The 20,142-nt window shown below is 43.0% G+C and overlaps 2 protein-coding genes and 1 long non-coding RNA gene across 7 annotated transcripts in view; 2 read left to right on the top strand and 1 right to left on the bottom strand.

Annotated features, from left to right (window-relative positions):
- Positions 1-1,829: 1,829 nt before the first annotated feature.
- COMMD2 (COMM domain containing 2) lies at positions 1,830-4,815 on the top strand. 2 transcript variants are annotated; one of them, XM_071752968.1, is made up of 5 exons: positions 1,830-1,985; positions 2,114-2,191; positions 2,704-2,786; positions 3,856-4,029; positions 4,515-4,815. In XM_071752968.1, the coding sequence occupies exons 1-5, from the start codon at positions 1,919-1,921 to the stop codon at positions 4,710-4,712; spliced, it is 600 nt and encodes a 199-aa protein (XP_071609069.1). In that variant the 5' UTR covers positions 1,830-1,918; the 3' UTR covers positions 4,713-4,815. The 2 variants fall into 2 exon arrangements, with proteins under 2 accessions (XP_071609069.1, XP_071609070.1); XM_071752969.1 differs by lacking the exon at positions 2,114-2,191 and having other exon boundaries at positions 1,855-1,985.
- A 5,945-nt stretch (positions 4,816-10,760) lies between these two features.
- LOC139800154 (uncharacterized) lies at positions 10,761-12,854 on the bottom strand. Of its 4 annotated transcripts, none has more exons than XR_011727599.1 (3): positions 12,452-12,854; positions 11,809-11,876; positions 10,761-11,106 (listed from the first exon to the last, which is right to left on the bottom strand). It is a non-coding gene; the product is annotated as an uncharacterized lncRNA (long non-coding RNA). The 4 variants fall into 4 exon arrangements; XR_011727598.1 differs by having other exon boundaries at positions 12,691-12,851; XR_011727600.1 differs by having other exon boundaries at positions 10,761-11,063; positions 12,452-12,851.
- An 18-nt stretch (positions 12,855-12,872) lies between these two features.
- The window catches only part of WWTR1 (WW domain containing transcription regulator 1), a 49,148-nt gene continuing 41,878 nt past the window's right edge, over positions 12,873-20,142 (top strand). The window contains exon 1 of the mRNA XM_071752967.1: positions 12,873-13,588. Within this exon, the coding sequence (XP_071609068.1) occupies positions 13,197-13,588 (392 nt within the window). The 5' untranslated portion in view covers positions 12,873-13,196. The remainder of the gene's footprint in view (positions 13,589-20,142) is intronic.

Genomic DNA, 20,142 nt, shown 5'->3' on the forward strand with positions numbered 1-20,142 from the left:
TACCGGAGGGCTCCAGAGGAGCGGAGCGGCTCCGCGGGGTTACGTGTAGAAACAGGTAACGGGGGAAACCGGTAACCCGCCTTGCCACCGGGCTCCCCCCTTTACCTCAGCTGGGAGCCTGCCGGCTCCTTGGGAAGCTGGAGGCGCGGGTGTCGGTCCGGCTGGTGCCGCGGCGGGCAGCCGAGCAGGCTCCGAAACGGAGTCCCAGCAGTGTGGGGGAGACAACTGGGGGGATTCCCCCCTCCTCTAACCGTGTCTGTGCTTTAAAAAACAACAAAATCAAAATAAAACAAGCAAGCAACAAACAAAACCCCAACACCCACACTTGACAAGCGTTAGCGAAGCACAAAAGGAAGATAGCAAAGTGGGTGTTCGTCTCTTTTTCCCGGGCAACAATCGACAGGGCACGAGGAAACAGCCTCAAGATGCACCAGGAGATCAGGGGAAATTCTTCCCCAAACAGGTTGTCTGGCCCTGGCCCAGGGCGGGTGTGGTGCCCCTCAGAGCCCTGCAGACGTGGTGCTGAGCGACATGGGTTCGTGGTGAACCAGGCAGTGCCAGGTTAAGACTTGGACTTGATGGTTTTAAAGATTTTATACAGCCCAAATTATTCTCTGTTTATTAGGCAGAGCACTTAACAGAACAGGAGAGTATTTAAAGTGGGGGGAGGCAAAGGGAGAATGGAAATGCTGGACTAATTTGTCAAGATTGTGTTACTTTTGGTTCATAATCTGCCAAGAAAATTATGGTGCTAAGGCTACTGTCCTGGAGAGTAAGAAACTCTACACCACTGGCCTTGTAGGAACTTATACTGTGCCTGTTTCCCAGATATAAGATTACAGAAATTTCCTGTAGGTGTAACTACGACAATTTATAAGATTGTAAATGGAAAATATAATTAAAATGGAACATATCAGTTGGCAGGCATAACATTTCATCTAGATATGTGGTGAGTTCTACAAAAAGTTTTTGAGTGCCTGCTTCATGGAAAAGCACTGCATTATCAGAAGATCTTCAGTCTGATAAAATATTTAATATTAAAATAATAATATTAAAATAATATTTATTAATGGCAGTAAAATATTTTTCCACTCACGTTCTCCAAGCACAATTCTGTTCTGAAAAAAGCCCTTCAGAAGCTGACTGGCCTTTTTGTTTACCAAAATTAACTTTCTCCTAAAAGAGGAAAAAAAAAAATCACACACTTACAGGCTGATTTGAGTTGGAAGGGACCTTAAAGATCATCCCAGCCACTGCCATACACAGGGACACCTCCCACCAGCCCAGGTTGCTCCAAGCCCCATCCAACCTGGTCCTGAACACTGCCAGGGATAGGGCAGCCACAGCTTCTCTGGGCAACCGGATTTATGAAAAGTTATGCATCATTTTGGTAATTTAGAACGTTGGGTTTGTTTTGGGGGAGCTAACTTCATAAAAAATGTTTTCAGAGAGCCATGTTGGCCATGTGTGCAAGAGCAGTGCCACCCGTGTCATGTCAGCACGCAGAGGCGGTCGTTGCCGCCCTCCGGACACGGCACAGTCACCATCCACGACCTGCAAGCGGCACAGTGCCCGTCCCCCAGGACCCGGCGGTACCGTTTGCTGTGACTTGTGTGGTTCGGGCAGGGAAAGGAAACACTGGGAGAGCGAAGGGCAGGCAGAGCGCAGGTCCGTCAGGCAGCAGCAGGGTTTCGCTGCGCTAACAAGTGCGGGGGGCACACGTTACCCCAGCCACTGGCCGCTCCTGCAGCGTTTGCATCCCGCCGCAGCTTGCCGGGCTGGTTCCGTGCTCCATAGCCCAACTCCTGCTCCACAGGCCCGTTCTGCCGGGCTCCGCACTCCGCGCAGGCGCGTCCAGGGCGGGTCCGTCAGCCGGGGTGGGTCCGCCCTTTCCCGGCGGGCGGGCGCAGGAGAGGGGATGTTGCTGGTGCTGTCGGAGGAGCAGAAGGCACACCTGGGCTGCCTGCCGGGGGCGGGTGCCGCAGGTCCGGCGCTGGCCCGGGGACCGCGGGGGGCGGGGGCGCGGCGGCGCGGCGCGGCCCGGTCAGTGGCGGAGGGCTGGGCTGGGCCGGGCCGGGCCGGGCCTGTAGCGGGGTCCCGTCTCTCGTTTCAGCCGTCGGCGAGCTGGGTCGGCTGGCGGTGGAGCTGCTGCGGCGGGGCGCGGCTCCGCGGGCCTGCGAGGCGGCCGCCAGTAAGAGCTGGGCCGGGTGCGGGGAGCGGGGGGGCCGGGACCGCGGGGAGCCGGGAGCCGGGCGGGTCGGCGGCCACAGCGACTCTGGCGCGGGGCTGAGAGATCGGGAACGTCGGAGGCCCCACAAAGGGCCCCTCCGAGCCGGGGGGAGCGGGTCCAGCCGGGGGGGGGGTCGGGCCCGGGCCCGGGGCGGTGCGGTGTGGGCTCTGCGGTGCCGGCCAAGACCTGCAGGACGCTCGTCTCCCAGTCACTGCTTAGCTATAGAACGGGAGCACGCAGTTCTCTCTATATCGTGCCATAAGAAATTGGGTTGGGGTTCACCTGGGGTTTTGGTTTGGTTTGGCTTTGGGGGAGGGATCTAACTTGCTGTTTCATCCCCTTTTGTTATCATCTGGAAGGTGCACAACCCTCTTCATGAATGTTTCACACCTTTGGGTAAATTTGCAGTTTATTGTATTGTTACTGTGTGGACTTAATAAGGAAGTAAAAGGTACTTTGTGCTTTCTTTAAAGGAAAACTTAACATTGGTGTTGACACTCTTCAGCATGGCATAGAAGGACTAACTTATCTTCTCACTGAAAGCTCCAAGCTTATGGTAAGGATATCTTTGTGTTTCAGGGGTGCACTCAAAGGATGTTTTTATCATTACAGCACTGAAAATATCACTGATGAGTGGGGGAAACCTGGTTCAAAACAAAATTAAATATTCCTTATTAATATTCATTATGTTTGTCTGATACAGTACATTTTGGAGCTTTTTAAGCTCCTGACATGAGAAGTTTGAGTGGGTGTAAGCAGATATTAAAAGAATAATATTTGGGTAGTTACTGTTTCCATTGGAAAGACTTCTTCTGATACAGTAGAATATTTGAAGAATGAAAACATGGAGAAGAGATACAGAGAATTGTAATTCCAAATTAAACTCATGCAGGTATGGTTCTTTAGAGCAGGTGAGGAAGGGATTGAAATATTGCAGAATCTTGCCTTGGAGTAACATGACTTGACAAATAAATTATAGTGCATTATGGTAGAATGAAAGTGCATGATGGTAGGTTGATTACAGAATGTGGTTATGGTATAAATGCATTGTAAGGGTATCATCTTTTCTGTCGAATAAATAACTGTGTTCACAATGATGAACCAGGCTCCTCCAGCTCAGTACAAAGGCACTGACCTGTGGCAATCAGTTTCTTGGGGCCATTCTGACTTACTGTAGCATGAACCTAAAAGTCATCGGTGCTCACTTACATGTGTAGACATTCAGATCACTTGAAAGTATTATAATTCACATATCAGTATTATGTTCAAATACTGTTGATAAAATGATTATTGAAATATATGCTTACTTGCAACAAAGTTCAGATGCTATTTGACATTGCATTTTGTTCTCTGATGCAAAGGCTTAAATGTGAGGATGTTGAGTTTTTTCTACATAAAAAAAAAAGATGCAAAACTGTCCCTGAAGCTTGTGCAAAGCAGCAGTAATACACAGACGTGTAAATACCATAAAACCTGGATGATTTGTTTCATTCTAGCTGAAGAATCGTACTCAAATACTCCTGCAGGGAAGTAGCCATACCATATGTAATGTTAACTTACAGCCTTACTTGTTTCTCAAAGATCATTACGCAGTTCTGTATGAGGGCTTAAGTTGTTGTTCCTAGATTTCAGAGATCGACTTCCAAGAGTCCATTCACGTTCTGGGATTCTCAGATGAACTGAACAAACTATTGCTCCAGCTGTACCTTGATAACAGGAAGGAGATCAGAAGCATTCTTAGTGAGCTGGCACCAAAGCTTCCCAGCTATCACAGTCTGGAGTGGAGACTGGATGTGCAGGTAACTGCTGTTACGTTTTCAGTATTTTACTTGACAGCTTTTAACATCATAAACAATTACTAAACAACTACATTGTAGTGTGTTTGAGGTGTTGTGTGTGATTGCAGTGTGATTGAGGCAGCAGTTTTTCATGTCTATAAAACTGACATAATTTTGCTATTGCACCAGAGATAGCTGTGGGTTGAACAGGATATGTAGTGATGCAAAGTATTTGTTGCTTTATGAAATTTGAATTCATAGCTTAGTTTAAAAGAGTTAGCATATACTACACATATTCAGTCTTAATTGTCACTGCTTTTCAGAAATATTATGAAAGCATTGATTAAAGTGGGTTAGTATTGCCTAATGATAACACTGAATAATGGATTGTGTAGATCTTTCATGTGGATGATGAGGATTTTTAAGCAGTCCTCCACAGCAGGTCCTGCAGACCATAACCATTGTTTGTTTCCCTGTTCCCATTTCGTCTAAACTCCCTCATGCAGCTTGCAAGCAGAAGTTTGAGACAACAGATCAAGCCTGCTGTGACTATGAAGCTACATCTTAATGAGAATGAAGATCAGACTGCCCAAGTGTTGCAGACTGACCCTGCCACCCTCCTCCACCTAATTCAGCAGCTGGAACAAGCCTTGGGGGAAATGAAGACAAACCACTGCAGGAGGATCGTGCGCAACATGAAATAGCATTGAGTCGTGGCTGTTGTGCTACTGAGCAGCTTGTGAAACAACTAAAAACAATGTTCACAAATAGATTTTGAGGAAAAATAAACATCTGCATCAGATGAAATGCTTCCCTGTGCCAGGATCTTGAGCAGTAATTATAGGCTGGATGTCCTCCAGTGCTAACTTTACACGCCTGCCCAATATGAGATAGGCAATTGGGTTTGCTTTACTTGCACATGTAGAAATCCAGCATGCTATGCTGAGAACTTCTGTAGCTCAAAATTAGTATAGTTCCACTTGAGCTTTCCTACATTAAGAAAAGCTGTCTCAATATTTTATGAAACTGCATGTTTATTTTTACATTTATCAAGTACTTTTTTCACTTCGTTTTGGATTCTGCCAGCTCAGAGGCTGAGTGTGACACTGCTTTTATACCCTTTTTATAGTCAGATAAAGCATCATCAACCCTAACAATTCCATACCAATGGAACCAGCTGTAACCCCTGCTAGGCAGTCTCATGCTTTCTGCAGGGAGCAGTCACCATAGAAAACACAGTGGCCTAAACATGAGTTAGCATGCTGATTATTTCTGTATGTAAGGGTGATCTGAAAAATTGAAAACTGTGGGGCTAGGAGGCAGATTAAGAATAGTGTTAACTTCTGCTAAATCTGACTTTCATGTTGTGATGCTAGAATCTTTGTTCCCCTGTTTGGACCGTGTGCTCATAAGGGAAAGACTAGCTGAGTGTTGCAGCATAAATGATGCTTTTCCATCAAAAATGTCTCACAAAGGTTATATCAAAAGACACTTTTCAATTGTATTCCAATGCAATATATTGTAGCTTTGGTGACTCAGGTTAGTTGCACTAATTAATGTTTTGCCATCACTAGTGAGGGTGCCTCATAAAGTCCTTAAAATATATTGGAAAGGACAAACAGGCAAGAGAGAACCTTACTTAATATACCAACACTGATAGTAACTGTCTTTCATAGCAACACCATAATTTTCTGTATTAGTGGGGTTCCTACATTCACAAATGCATTATTTTCTTACTGTTTTGAATTTTTGAACCTTCGAGAGGTACTGTGTCAAATGAAACCCCCACAGTGGAAGTTCTTTAATCAAAAAACCTTCCATTTTCTAGAATATTGTTCATTTGCTTTATATAGAGTGATGATGATGTGAACAAATGTGTTTCCTCTCATGTATGCATCAGCAACATGTTTCTTTACTGTCCACATGGAGTGTCTTTTTCTTAGAATTTTCTTCACATATAGTATGTGACATTTAAATGTGATCTAATGTTAATACTTGGGATTTCTGATTAGTACTTTTTTATGTAATTTGCCTGCATTTCCTGGTGAAATACAGGAACAACCTCTGTAGGCCAGTGCTTTATTTCATCTTACTATAGTCACAGTCTAGGCCTTGTGGCAGTGAAAACGAAGTTTTAGATATTTTGTGTCTCATCACATAACTGCCCTGTGAATCTGAACATACTTACCTGTCTTAGAATGTTTTAAAAGGAGAACTAGCTGCTGTAGAGCCTGTTGCATCAGGTAAGTGCTGGCAACTAACACGTGTGTCATCCTGAAGCATGTAATAGAAGGGGAGGGCTTCCCTTGGTGACAAGTAAGATCACAGAATAGTCATGGTTGAAAAGGACCTCTAAGATCACAGAGTCCAACAAATGCACCACGTCCAACAGATGGACTCCTCAAGGCAAATTTTGTACATACAGGATGCCATCGGAAACCCTGCATATTCCTTTTCTGTGAAGCTTGTTACAAGTAAAACCTGCAAAACTAAATGGTCTTGCTCCCTCCAACAAAAAATTACTTGACGTGAGGGTTGTGAAGGTTAAAGTTTGAAACTGGGTGAAATTTAGAGAAATTCAAAGTGTGGCAGTGATCCATGGACAGGCTCAAGAAGAAAGGTAAGGAGAAATGAGCCTTACACCAAGGATATTGCTCTTGAAATGTTTCTGTTTGTACTGTCAAGAAGAGATCCTGGAAAATCACCTTGGCGGGCAGGGATTTTCAGCTTAGAAAGGCAGATCAGCTTTTTTCTGTGAGGCTGGAACACATCTGCATACACTGCAAATTCTCCTTTCCCTGTCTTCATAGCACACGAAGGGGCTACTGAGGGCTCTGCAGCTGCAAGGGCAGAGGTACTAATATGCAGATAGGGCAGAATTATAACTAAAAGATGATGCTCAGTGCAAAGGCACAGCAAATGACACTGCAGTTGATGTCATCACAGCAATTTGAGTTACCAGTGTTGCAACCACAGTACTGGAGCAGCTGTTCTATTGGGCGGCTGAGGCTGGAGAGTGAAAAAGCAGTTACCTCAGTAACCTGCAGTGCTAAAAGAAGAATTCACTCTTGGATATGATTTTTCACTTTTAATGTAAACTGTATGCCAAATTGAAGGAGACACACAGCTGTATTTAATATAACTTGTTTCCTCATGATTTTGCCGTTGCTTTATAGAAACCCTTGAACAAGACATGGAGAGTAAAAGCATTATTCACAAGCTATTAAAAAAAAGAAATAAATAACTACTACTTTTTTTGTAGTAGGCTTTTTAAATGTGCATAGGTGTCTAGCCACTAAAAGGGAAGTTAAATTTGAGGACATTTCTCTAGTTTTTTTGCGAATCTGGAAGCACTGATTTTTTATTTTATAACAAAAAGGGTGACTTTCAACTTACCTCTTTAAAAGTTGAGTAACTTTTTTTTCAACTTGACTAACCCAAGTAAATTTGTAGTCAGTGCAGCATTTTAATCTTGAAGCAATTAACAAAAATCAACTAAGTTCTGAATAACCTGTCAGGAAGTAGAGCCTATTAGTGTTTCATCTGTAGAAACCTATTAAGTGTGAAACATCATCTGTTACCCTCAGAGTAAAACTTTTGTATGTTTTGTTTTACTGCAAATTTAACTTTGTTTTGCGGAACTGCCCTTCCTGTGTGTGTCAAGTAGCTTCTGATTTTAAGCAGTAAGCAACTTCTGGCAGGATAAACCACTAAACTCAGGTGAACTTATGCCAGTGCACAGAACAACTAAAAATTCAATTAGCATAGTTAAAGCATAACCTAGGTTATGTTCTTAAAGGCAGAGTTAGCCAGCAAAGTTAGTCTTATCCCTTATCTATTTGCATCACAACAGATTTGTATCCCAGTTTATTTTTTCCTAGTTTAAACAGCAGAGGGCAGAAAGTTTGCTTCTTACAATCTCCAAAAGAGAAATTTTACTATAGAATTGTTTTCTGCATTTGTCTTCTGACAGGAATTGTTTGTAGTCTCAAGACTTGGTTTCAAGTTTATATCATCATGTATTTTCCAAATTCGTGATCAAGTTTAAAGAGAAAACAATAAGATTTTCAGTTTTCAGTCCCTGAGAATATTCTCTTGAATTTGCTAAGCCATTTAGCAAAGGACACAAACCCAATTCTTAAAACTCAGGAGGACTTAATTTGTTTGGTATTGTAAAATGTTTATGATGTTCTAAGTACTCAGTAAATTCAAGAAGCAATGTGGGGGGGGGGGTCCCTTTTTTTCTTTTTTTACCCCTTTCGAATGAACTCTGTTATTATATCTGTGGATTTTGTAAGATCTATTAATTAAGTTTCTGATCCAAGTTCAGTGCCCCATCTCTGACACATATTTAGACCCTCTTACAGGTTTTATTTTGTAGTACTTTTGCTTGTCCCTGCCACACTTTCTCACAAGGTTTTAATATCCTAGACTAAATATTTTTTCACCTTTCAACTGGCTAACTAATTAGATGGGGAAAACTGTTTTCATTTAAACAGCTATAGAGTTAGTTTATATCTACACATATAAAAATTAAATCAGTATACGAATTTTGGATTAGGATTTTGTCTTAACACTATTTTGAATGCAATACTAAATGTATTAAACCTGTTTTAAATTTGGTGCTGTTTATGAAACATGTCCATGTATTCTCAGAGGTATGAATGGTGATTTTATTTCAGTTCCAGGTTTTGTAAGAATGCCTGTTTCCTATACTGTGACTTTGTAATATTAACAATAGTGTGTAGGAAAGGAAGTCCAAGATTAGGAATAACCTGGCAACACTCCATGAATAAAGCTCTGATGTTTCTTCCTTCTCTCAATAAAGGGAAGGAAGTCTGTCACTCTATATTTGTGGTCAGGGTCAGGTATATTGTAGCACAATCTCTTTTTAAATACTCCTGCTGATTTTATTTTCAAGGTAGGTATAAATTGTGTCAGTTTGATTACTGCAGTTTTATCTTCAAATTTGAAATTTCTCTCACTCATCAGAAAACACTGTTATTTCATCTGGGTTTTGTTGCACTGGGAGGGGGCATGCTAACTCCAGTGAAGAAGCTGAAACAAGCAGCTGTAGTGTGGTGACTTCTGACACTCCTTCAGCTGTTTGCAAACAAGACACTACAGCTTTTCCCAGATCAGTGTTGCAAACTGTTCAAATGTAATCTGACTTCACACTGATGTGGATGAGCAGTGTTTGTATATCGCATTCCACTGACTTTGCTATAAGGGGGATAACCTCTGAGACACAAACATTGGTGTCATTTTTTGGTTAGCATGGCTGTTTCTGACACGAATGTCTGAGCAGTCATCAGCCGTAGATATTCACATAGCTTTCGTGCCAGTAAATTTACTCCACCTTTTAAAACATGAACTAAGCTGATAGAAGTTATTTTTCTGTTTGGCTGGGGTTTTTTTGGCTAGAAAATTGTGTCCATATTGGAGATTTGCTGGCTTGGAGATGCTGGCTGGGGAGGTATGCTTACATAGCTATTTTGGTGAAACTTGGTAATATATACCAGGTCTTTGTATTACACCAAACATACCACAGCTGCCAACATAGGATACGCTTTGCCAAACAAAGTAAAAAAAACTGTTAAGCTATCTGAGAAAAGACAGCCATGAAACACACATAGATAAAAACCAGAATCCTAGGCATTGACCCCTTCGTTAAAAAACACAATGTGTTGCCTGAAGTATACCTTTCCAGAAGAAGTCTCTTGAAAATCACATTAATATAGAACTATTAGCAAGAGCATAATATACAAAATGACCTCCCAAACAACAACCAGCTGCCAAAATTTCAAATAAAAATTATTAATTTGTAAGACAAACAATGTTTTTTAAAGTGTAACTGTGAATATGATGCCCACATACCTTTGTATAGTGAAACTTCATGTAACGTGTTTACTGTTCCATTGTATTATTTGTTCTCCATTAATTACTTTGGAGGAATAGAAGCTTCTTTTTTATATACAGCTCTTCTTCACTGAAGCATATGAAAACAACTAGAGGTGGGTAATGACAGCCTCCAGTCTCTTTGCACAGCACACACCTGAACAGAAGGCAGGAACTGTGCACGCTCTCGCTGCTCTGCAGTGTTTGACTGTTGCTCAGTTACTCAGAAAGCATGAGATTTTCCAGGGAAATTGTGAATGTTTTATTTTATAACTATATAACAGACATCACACATGCATTGTCACCTATGTAGGTGTTCTCAGAAAAAATGTTTAATACAAAGCATTGATGGGTCTAGATCAAAAATCATTACATGAGGTAATGTTTCTTTAAGCCATTAGATGCTTATTATCGAAAGGTACATTTGAAAGTGCACTTATTTCCTCTGACCTGTTTGCTTGGCTTTCCACTTGTATAGATTGAATTTGCTGCTAGAAAATGTATGACAAATAGGGTATACTCAAAGTACTGTACTTTTATAAACCTCTACTAAGTTGAACAGAAGTCTGTACTATTAAAAAACATTGGAACATCATGTGAAATTGAAATGAAATAATATTATTGACTTAGTTTTTATATGTATGATTTGGTAATTAGAAGAAAAGTAATGAAACAGGGGCTTTCTACTTCACATTTGTGGCTGGGTTCCTTTATCACTTAATCCAATCCCACTGTGATGGAAGTGTTATTGTATTCCCTGGATTTGAACATATTGAATCATTTTCCATAAAAGCATGTCATATCCTATTTTTGTGTCCAAAAAAGAGCAGAAAATAATCAGAATACTAGGAGAATTTGTTCTTACCATTTTTATCTTTCAGATTTCAGATTAGTGGAGAAAGATGCTTTAGCCTACACCAAGAGGTACAACAGCAGCTAATTATATTAGTAAAAAGTGCAGCTGAAATTCTAAGATCTTGCTGAAGGAGCCACTTGTAGTTGTAATACATACTGGTGGAGTTTAGGACAGGGGTGCATATACTTAAGACAAGCCGCAGCATCTTATCTAAGTGGTCTGGTTAATGTAGATGAGATGGCACCAGGAATGAGAGGTTCAAAGCCTTCCCTTGAACTGGCATGTCATCTGGAGAGGAATGCTAACAGGCAGAGGGGTGTGTCTTTACTCAAGGATACAGCAGCCTGGAGGAAGGAAAATAGTCTTTGCAAAGACTGTATGAAAAATCACTCATGTTCAGATCATTACCTGTACTATAACCATAAGCGTGCACACACTCAGTCATCTAATATCCAAAGGTTTTACACAAGGAAATTGCAGAAAAAAATTATATGCAATATCTGCATAACCCTGGAGCAGGTGCTGTAGTGAGCACAGATGCCTGAGCTAGTAAAAATGGAAGCAAGTTACCCAGTAAGGAAGCAGTAGAGAAATGGTATAAAAGATAGCATGGAAAATTCTTAAGGAAGGGAAGCACAAACAAGTGTCAGGATTGCTGGGTTTCCTGAACAGAAATATAGCAGATGTGGCCACAAAAATCCAATCAAGGAGATCTGCCTAGCCAATGGAAACAGGAACAGGAAATGTAAGGAAAAATAAATGACAGGGAAGATTTGTTGAAGCAAGAAAATCAGGAAACGCACAAGGAAGATCTGCCTGATACAGCGAGGTGATCCTAATACAGAGCTCACATACAGACTTAAACTGGGACTCAGAATCTGCATTACCACTATTTAATGTAACACTGATCAAGAGACAAAGGTTACTCACGAGCAGGGCCCAAATTCTACAGTGGAGAAGCCAAACGACGTTCAGAATAAGTTCTGCTCCTTCTTAAGAAATAAGTAAGAGTAAGAAATAATTAAGTTCAGAAAAAAGTTACTTACCTAAGACTTTTCTAATGTAGATCCTGATTATTGAGGATTTATTCTTATCAATCATCATAATCTGGAGTCTGCCCAAAATGCAGAAATAAAATGAAGAAATGCATTACTAAAATGAAGTGTGTTTGTATAGTCAGTGTGTTAGCTACATGTGTGCAGACACAAGAACGCTGTATCCTTCCTATTGTAAAATCCAACCTTAAAGTTGTAAACAATAAAAATTTTTATAGATGCAGCTGTTGAGTCTGGTTACATCACCATTCAAAAGTTGTTCCAAGTGTCCAAAAAATGATGCAAGCTGCCAGAAAATGTATATGTATAACCTTTACTTTATAGAAAGCCTCAGGAATGCATTTTGAGGACATCTCTGCCTTGAGGACATCTAGACTACATAGAGGACAAGTGACTTAACAGGTCAGAAGAGATGCTAGAAGTACCACAGCTATATTTGAACCACCACCTACCGACAGGGAGTTGTAAAGCTTTATGATACAACTCTGCACTGCATTCGTACCAGCAACGGGCAGAACCTTGCCTGAGCCACCACCGAGTGGCTGCAGTCCCTGTCCCCGTGAACGCTTCCTCCCTCCTGACCCATCCCCACAGCACGGCTACCGGACCCTGTGAGGCTTGTACGTCAACTAACTCAAGCACCACTTTGCTCCCAGAAATTAGTATCCTCCGTGCACTTCCTGAAAAAGGGCTTTGCAGCAAAGCTAATGAGGTTGACAGAAGCTCAGCTGCATTGGGAGAGTTTCCGTGCACACCATAGCGACTCCGCGGCCTGGCGGGGAGCGCAGGGCACGGCCCAGCTGCTCCCCCGCGGGCCAAACCGCTCGGCGGGGCGCCGGGGCTTCTGCGACGGAACGGTTGCTACTGCCTCACCCGGAACGCTCGCCGGGTCCCGAATTACAACTTCGTGCGGGTCCCGGGGAACGGCGAGGCGGGCGGATGCGGGGACAGACCCCGGCCGACCCTAAGGAACACCCAAACTTTCCGCGGCGGTTGCGTAACTGCGGGCGGGGCGGGGGCCGGGCCCGGTTGCCGGGGGCCGGGCCCGGTTGCCGGGGGGCGGGCGGGAGGGGCCGGCGCTGCCCTCCTCCCGCCGCTGCCCGGCGCGGCCCGGCCCGGCCCGGGGGAGGGCGCCGCGCCTCCCGGGGGCTGTCCCGCCCGCCCCTCCGCTGGCCGACCGAGACACCGCCACAGCGGGCGGGGGCAGAGGTTCTTCCCGCGCCACCCGCCTCGCCGCCCGCCCGGCTCCGGCAGAGCGGCGGTGATCCTCCCCCGCCCGCTCGGCCTCGAAGGGCACGTCCTCGGCGGCGGTCCGCAGTGGAGCCGGCCCTGTCCGCTGCCTGCCCGCCGGGACGTCTGCGCCCGCCGTCGGGAGGACGATGAACCCCGCTACGGCGGCCCCGCCGCCGGGGCAGCAGGTGATCCACGTCACGCAGGACCTGGACACGGAGCTGGAGGCGCTTTTCAACGCCGTGATGAACCCCAAGCCCAGCTCCTGGAGGAAGAAGATCCTGCCCGAGTCCTTCTTCAAGGAGCCAGACTCGGGCTCGCACTCCCGGCAGTCCAGCACGGACTCAGGCGGGCCCCCGCCGCGGCCCGCCGCCGCCCAGCACGTCCGCTCCCACTCCTCGCCCGCCTCGTTGGCCGGCCCGGCCGCGGCCCCGCAGCACGGTCACCTCCGCCAGCGCTCCTACGACGTGACGGACGAGCTGCCGCTGCCGCCCGGCTGGGAGATGGCGCTCACGCACACGGGACAGCGGTACTTCCTCAAGTGAGTGCGGCGGCGACCGCGCTGGGCTCGGTGCTGCGGCGGCGGGGGGGTTCGGTAGGGTTCGGCCAAGTGTGTCAGGGCGGCGAGGGCGGAGGAGCGCGGGGGGCGGCCAGAGCCCTGAGGAGAGGGCGGCGGGGACTCCCGGGGCTTGCCGAGGCTGAGGTGGACGCGAAGACCCGGTCAGACGGCGCTTTTCCGCTTCACCGCTGGGAAGGGGGAAGCGGAGGCCGATGGCGGCGGAGCAGCCGCGGGGCGCGGGCCGCAGCGCTGCCTCCTGAGCCGGGGACAGAGCCCTGCCCGCCAACTGCCTGTTCCGTACTTCTGCCCTGCTTGGCCGTACGTCTGAGGTTCAGAAACTAATTTTATTTTATTTTATTTTATTTTTAAATAATCTCAATAAGCAGTTGTTCCGGTGAGTTTTGCAGAAGGGGGGAATGGCAGGCGGTGTGTCTGTGGCGCTGCCGGGGACCATGCCCGTGCTGTGTGCGGTATTTATAGCATCCGTATCTTCAGCGACACGGGAGCAGGCTTCCTTGTTATTCCAGTGACAGATTTTGAGAAGTGTGGTAACATAGCTAACTGCCTGTCCCTTCTGGCCAGTAATTTTTGGCCAGGGTGTTTTATTTATGGCATTTGGAGTTTGATTCAGAGCGTTTTGATAAATGTAATGTGTGGTGGGGCAGCAGTGCCTTGTTTTGGTAGATTTTCTTATCGCTGCTCCAGGTTCACTGCAGATTAAGTGGCACTGTGTTAACATGGCAAATATGCGTTGACAAAATGTTTGCTAACGAAGTAAAAGATTGGCTGATTAAGCATCTACCGAGCGATAATACTGAGCGAGTTAAACTGGCAGGGCTGAAGAGGTCACTTATTCCTTCTCTGCAGCCTTCTCAGTCAGAAGAGTTGGGTCTCCAGCTCGTGTCCAACCTTGTGTGTATTCAGCCATAATAAACAGCATATAGACAGAGCATGATAGGATGCAGGGGAAGAGAGAGAATCTTTGCTGTTTAGAAAAGTGAATAAATGCATAATTTACAGGATTCTGTAATGATTTCTTTGCCTTGTAGCCCTGCAATCTCCAGAGGATTACTCAGGAATCCAATCTTAAAATTACTCTGCACAGAGTTTAGATTTTTGCCTCTTGTCATAACTAGCAAAGCAGAAAAACACATTTAATTTATTTCTGTCATTCTCTGTGTTACTGTACATGATTTATAACAGTGGGTGGACATATACCAGGGTCCAAACTGAGCAGGTTTCTGTTAATCTGGTTTATCACCTGAATGTGAAGATCTCGTTTGCACTTTGAATGTCTCAATAGAACAGGACAGAGAAGAAGCAGCTGACTGAGAGAAGCACTGTGAAGATCATTCCTAAATAAATATTTTATGTACATTCTTACTAGAGCTTGACCAGCAGGTGTTCTCAGATACCTCTGTCAAAAGCTTATATAACAATCTTTTCTGCTGCTTGGTTTTTGACTAGTATCAAAATGAGCTTGTGTGGTTTCACCTTATTGCCATATATTTCTGACATACAGTTTTCTAAGCTGATGGGTTCTTGTTGAATAGGCCAAAAATGCAAATCTTTCACTAAAAAAAAAGTTATGGCTGAAAAAACCCCCTTGTCTTTTTCCATCAACAGTAATATTCTGATTAACAACATCCGTTTTTAATATAAAATAAAGTTTTCATTGTGTATGTATTGTAATATGTAATATTACATATGTAATTACATTACATATGTAATGTATTGCCAGTTAGTATTTTCTTTGTTTCCCCAGTTTTATTTATCCAACAGTTTTTTTCCTTATTTTTATAAAAAATAATTGGAATAATGTATTTTTGACTACTATGTATTTCTTTTTACCTCAGTGCTTCTGGGAATAATACATAGCTATAAAATAATCGCATATGAACTAAAGTGTTTTGCAAGTAGTATAGTGATTTTCAGATAAAAACAGAATTTTCTGCAAAAATTTAAGCTTGTTTATGAAAAGAGACATTTTCAAACTATGGGCAGTGATCTGTAGGGTTCAATCTGATGATGTGCTTGAGGGTCCTGTTTGATCAAACCAGGCATACAAGGTTGAATTTTCCTATATTCAAGCCCTGTCTTGTCAAAAAAATTTGCCATTTCTTTCCAGGTTAATGATGAAGACTTTATAGTCATTAGCAAAAGAAAATTGAGGAGATTAAGAGCAAATAGTCAAATTAGGAACTTCCCATTAAAATCTTCCTGATCTATTGAAGTTAAAAATGCAGTTTGTTGTATTTAAACACATTTTCAAGAGCTGTTAAACAGCAGTAGCGATGGGACTTCAGTGAGCAGTGATCTAACCTTGGTGACCAGGAACCAGCTATAACTTGAAGCAGCCTCACTCCTGCATGTCAGTTCCTGCAGAAATTTTCTGGCTGTGGCTGGCAGAAACATAAGTAGCCTGGGGAGACCACTCCACCCTGTAATTAAATACCAAACCGCAGAAGTGGGGGATGGAAAGCAGACTAATGAACACACACTTACAGCAATGTTATCTGAAGCATTTCTTGTGTGTGTGCATGTGTGGAAAAAAATTTAAGTGTGATTTATTTCTGATTAAAAGGGTTTCTGGAAAGACAGGCAAACTGCCCTGTGTGGCTCTTGTGTGGGTAAGTGGGAATATCAGTTGCATATCGATCCACATGCTGAGCTGTGTACACAAATTCTGTAAGAAGAATTCTTCAAGTATTACTTCGGCTGATTTGTTTTTAGGTGGTACAGCCTCATATTTCAAGTGAAGACTGAGGTTTTAATGTTTTCTCACTGTGTGTACTGTCTGTGCTTCTTGGTCAGATTCTGATTTCATTCCAGATGGTAAACAGAATATAGAAAGTATGGCATTTGCACTGAACAGATTTGTGAAACTGTTTCTGCTGTTATCTTTATCACAGTGTGCTTTTCAGAGTGTTATGGTGAACATTTGCCATACCAGAACATATTTGCCAGTAATCGTGCTCAAGGGGAGAGAAGGCTATTTGCTTTCATTATTTTATTTACTTGACATGTTCGATCTTTTCCTACTGGTTTCTGTTGGTGGGTAAGCTGGGTGGTGGGTAAGCGCAGTCACTTTTATATTACTGTGTTCAGCAGGACAACAAGAAAAGAAAAACTATATAAATACTATGAAAATACTTTTTATTAAGACAGTTGAAGTGCTCAAATGACTTTCAAATATAGCCTTTCCCTGAAAACCACTGGTGTTAATTCTGTAGAGATTGTTACTGTTCTGTACTGATGCTGTGCTTGTTGCTGTACAGTATTCATAAAGAATGCCTTTCTGCCTCAGTTACTCAACTGGAAATAGGGAAGAGATGGACAACATGTTAGGCAGGTACTCTATTAAGTTCTAGTAAAAACATGGAAAACACTAACAGCTCGGTACCTCACTTGTGCTGCGTTGTTGCAGTCATCAGCACCAGGACTTATGGACACGAGGGGGGCCTGGTAAGGTCCTGGTGGACTCTGTGGTCCTTGCAGAAAAATGGTGCAAAGCAAAAGGCCATGAATCCCTGCTCGTTGTGGGGTCATACTTTAGAGAAATTCACAAAAGAGTAGGCTTTTGGAGCACTGAATCCACACTTGAAGGGATGTGTTTTGTTCCCCATGTCCCGTGGTTATTGTGCTAGGCTTGGTGCCAGATCTGCTCCTCTTGCCAGCATCCCCTTCAGTACCAATAAGTTACATTGTGCAACACAGTGTCAGGATGTATTAGGACTACCGACTCCTGTCTGGATGAATGAATCGACTAAACAGTTTCTAACAGACAGGAAAGCTGTGTTAAAATACTGAAGTTTACCTGATGAAAATCCAACTGCAGCTCATCTTTGTCACTCACTTAAAAGAGCTTGGGAAGTTCTGAAATTAGAATGTACACATCAAAACTAAATTTGCCTGCTGTGAGTGACAGCATCAGAGGTCTATCTGATGGCTCCTTTGACTGGAGTCTGTAGTTCAAATGATGAGGCTGTAAATCCAGAGAACTTCCTTAACTTCTGTGCAAATGAGAATTGTTTTTTGTCTTCCTGGGAATTTCAGTGGACTTTCAAAGTTGTTGCGCAGAATAGAGGATTAGTTTAGTTTGCTAGTTATCTTATTGCAAATATCAGGCCTCGATTCTGTCCAATTGAGGACAGAATAATAATTTCACATATTGACCTGAGACATTGCTCAGGAATCACTTTTTTTTCAGTACAAAATATTTTCTACATTTTGGTAAGGGAGCCTTATATAGATGAATTTGAATATGCTCCTAAAATTAGCTGTTTAAGTTTCAAAGTACAGTAGAAATAACAGATTTGATAATCACAAGAGTATTGAACAAGTTCTGTTGGAGAACTGTTGATACTGAAAGTTATTTTTTGGAGACACTAATAAAAGCCATGGACACTGGTTCATATTCTTGCAGTTACATACTTTGTATGTGTGTTCTGCTTCATTAGAATTGCATACCTATGACTCCAGTCAGAACTTGCACTTCAGTCGTTGCAGCTTTAGAAGTTGCTCAGTTTAGTGTTTATGTAGAAAGTGGAACCATATTGCAGATACATCTGTGCGAGCTTAATTTAATTACTGTACTTGGCAAATATATTAAATAATAAACATTGACAAGCTCTAACAGCAATTACTTAATAATTATCTGTACACAGAGTTAAATTTTTTATTTTTTTTTTTTTTAATGTTATAAGAAAGAAATGCCATTTCCTGGTAGTTTTTAGGTCCCTTTTCAATTTATAATGATGTTTTCTTATCAGTGTGTTCCACTAAACAATGAGTAGGTTCTCATGATTGTATTCTCCTTGTAAAAAACATGTAACTTGATAGGAATGTTCAGACAGAGCAAACAGTGGAGTTCATGTGATCACTTAAAAGCCTACACTGACTTTTTTTTTGTTTTGAAGATGTTTGTTAATTTTATATTTTAGGTAGCTCTTTTACAAGTGCATTTAATCAGGGTGTAAATGCTGCCTAAGAAAATTCTGTATGATTTGCTCTTAAGTACCTCAGTACAACAGTATCAACATGGAATTTTTCATGTAGTTATTCTTTTGTTTTTCTTTTTTTTGATTTTAAGGGTTTAATAGATTATCTTCCATATTCAGCACTACACTAGAAGTAGTAAATTAATTAAAACCAGACCTGCAGTGGTCTCCACAGTCAAAAAGAAGTTTGACTGAAATTTCATTTCTTTGTGCTTCTGTCCGGGAGTGTTTGTGCATTAATGGAGGACAACTCTGTCATTCATCCATGTCATGACTTGAGCTGAAAATACAATTGTTTTATGCATTAATCATGGGAACATAGTATCGGTTAGCATATTTTCAGAAGGATGTGTGTAGAATAGTTAGCTAAGAATGTTAGCATGAAAGCATTTTTCCGGAACCACCTGAAAGGGTGTTGGCTTTACTAATGGTTTGGGTTGTTCAGAGAAAGAAAAATGAGCAGTAGGTTACTCTGTGCTTGGTAGATAGATGACAGTGTGCAGAGCTGTCTGCTTCCAAAGTGGGTGGATGTCTCCAGAGCTGAACGGGTTTGACAGTGTGGTATCTGTAAGGTCTCTGTCCCTTCCAGCTCCTCACTGTTCACTCCTCTAAACCAGGCTGGAAGGGTTGGTTGTTAGGCTTTGACTCCTTTCCTGTTTGGATGCTTTGGATGAAGCTGAGGGTTGGTTTTACCCATAATCCTGTCTCTTTGATTAAGGAGGTTATTAAAGGACAAGAGCTTCTTTGTAATGGCATATTTAGTGCTCTGGGGCCTGGCATGACTAGCAGATAGAAATTGTGTGGAAGCAATTAAATCCAAAGGAAATGTCATGTGGGCTGAATTTCAACATACAGACTTGTGGCATTTCCCCCCTTCGTTTTAGAGAGAGATGGAGAGAGAAGTGGATGTGATGTGGGGTGGAGATGGATTTAGTTTGGTTTGGGGATTTTTTTTGTATTGATTAAAGCAAAGTCCAGTCCGAGTGTGAATGCTAATGCCTCTGACTGTTGTATGAATTCTTCAAGAATGCAAAACTTGGGAACATTGCACTGTTCCACAGTATTCCCCAGCTATGACTATTTTCAAGGCAGGTGGGAGTGAAGCCACAGTGAAGAGACAGATACAAGCTTGCTTAGAGAACTGGACAGAATGTCTTGCTCAGAGTGAAAATAATTGCTTAGAGTGTCAGTAGAAATGACTGCAGTCCAGGGGGAGGTGAGAAGGAGGAGTTGGCTGTCTCCCTTGTCCTCATGGCTGGTACATGCACGTGGGCAGCTGCAGCTTGAACACAGCAACCGTGGAGCTGCAAGTCCAGACACAGCTGTTCCTGCAGGAACTTTGTCTGCCCATAACCTCTGCAACATCTGCTGGCCCCTCATAATTTTCATGGTCAGAATGTTCCTTTTTGTTCAGTGGGTATTGATCTGTCGCTAAGCTTCTTGGGTTCAATATTCTGACAGTCTTTTGGGTTTATGAATAGAAAGATACTTCCAGGGTATTTGAGGTTTTCCCTGTACTGCAAGTAACCCTTTTTA

Source organism: Heliangelus exortis, chromosome 9 (genome assembly GCF_036169615.1).
Source record: "Heliangelus exortis chromosome 9, bHelExo1.hap1, whole genome shotgun sequence".
Taxonomy (NCBI): Eukaryota; Metazoa; Chordata; class Aves; order Apodiformes; family Trochilidae; genus Heliangelus; species Heliangelus exortis.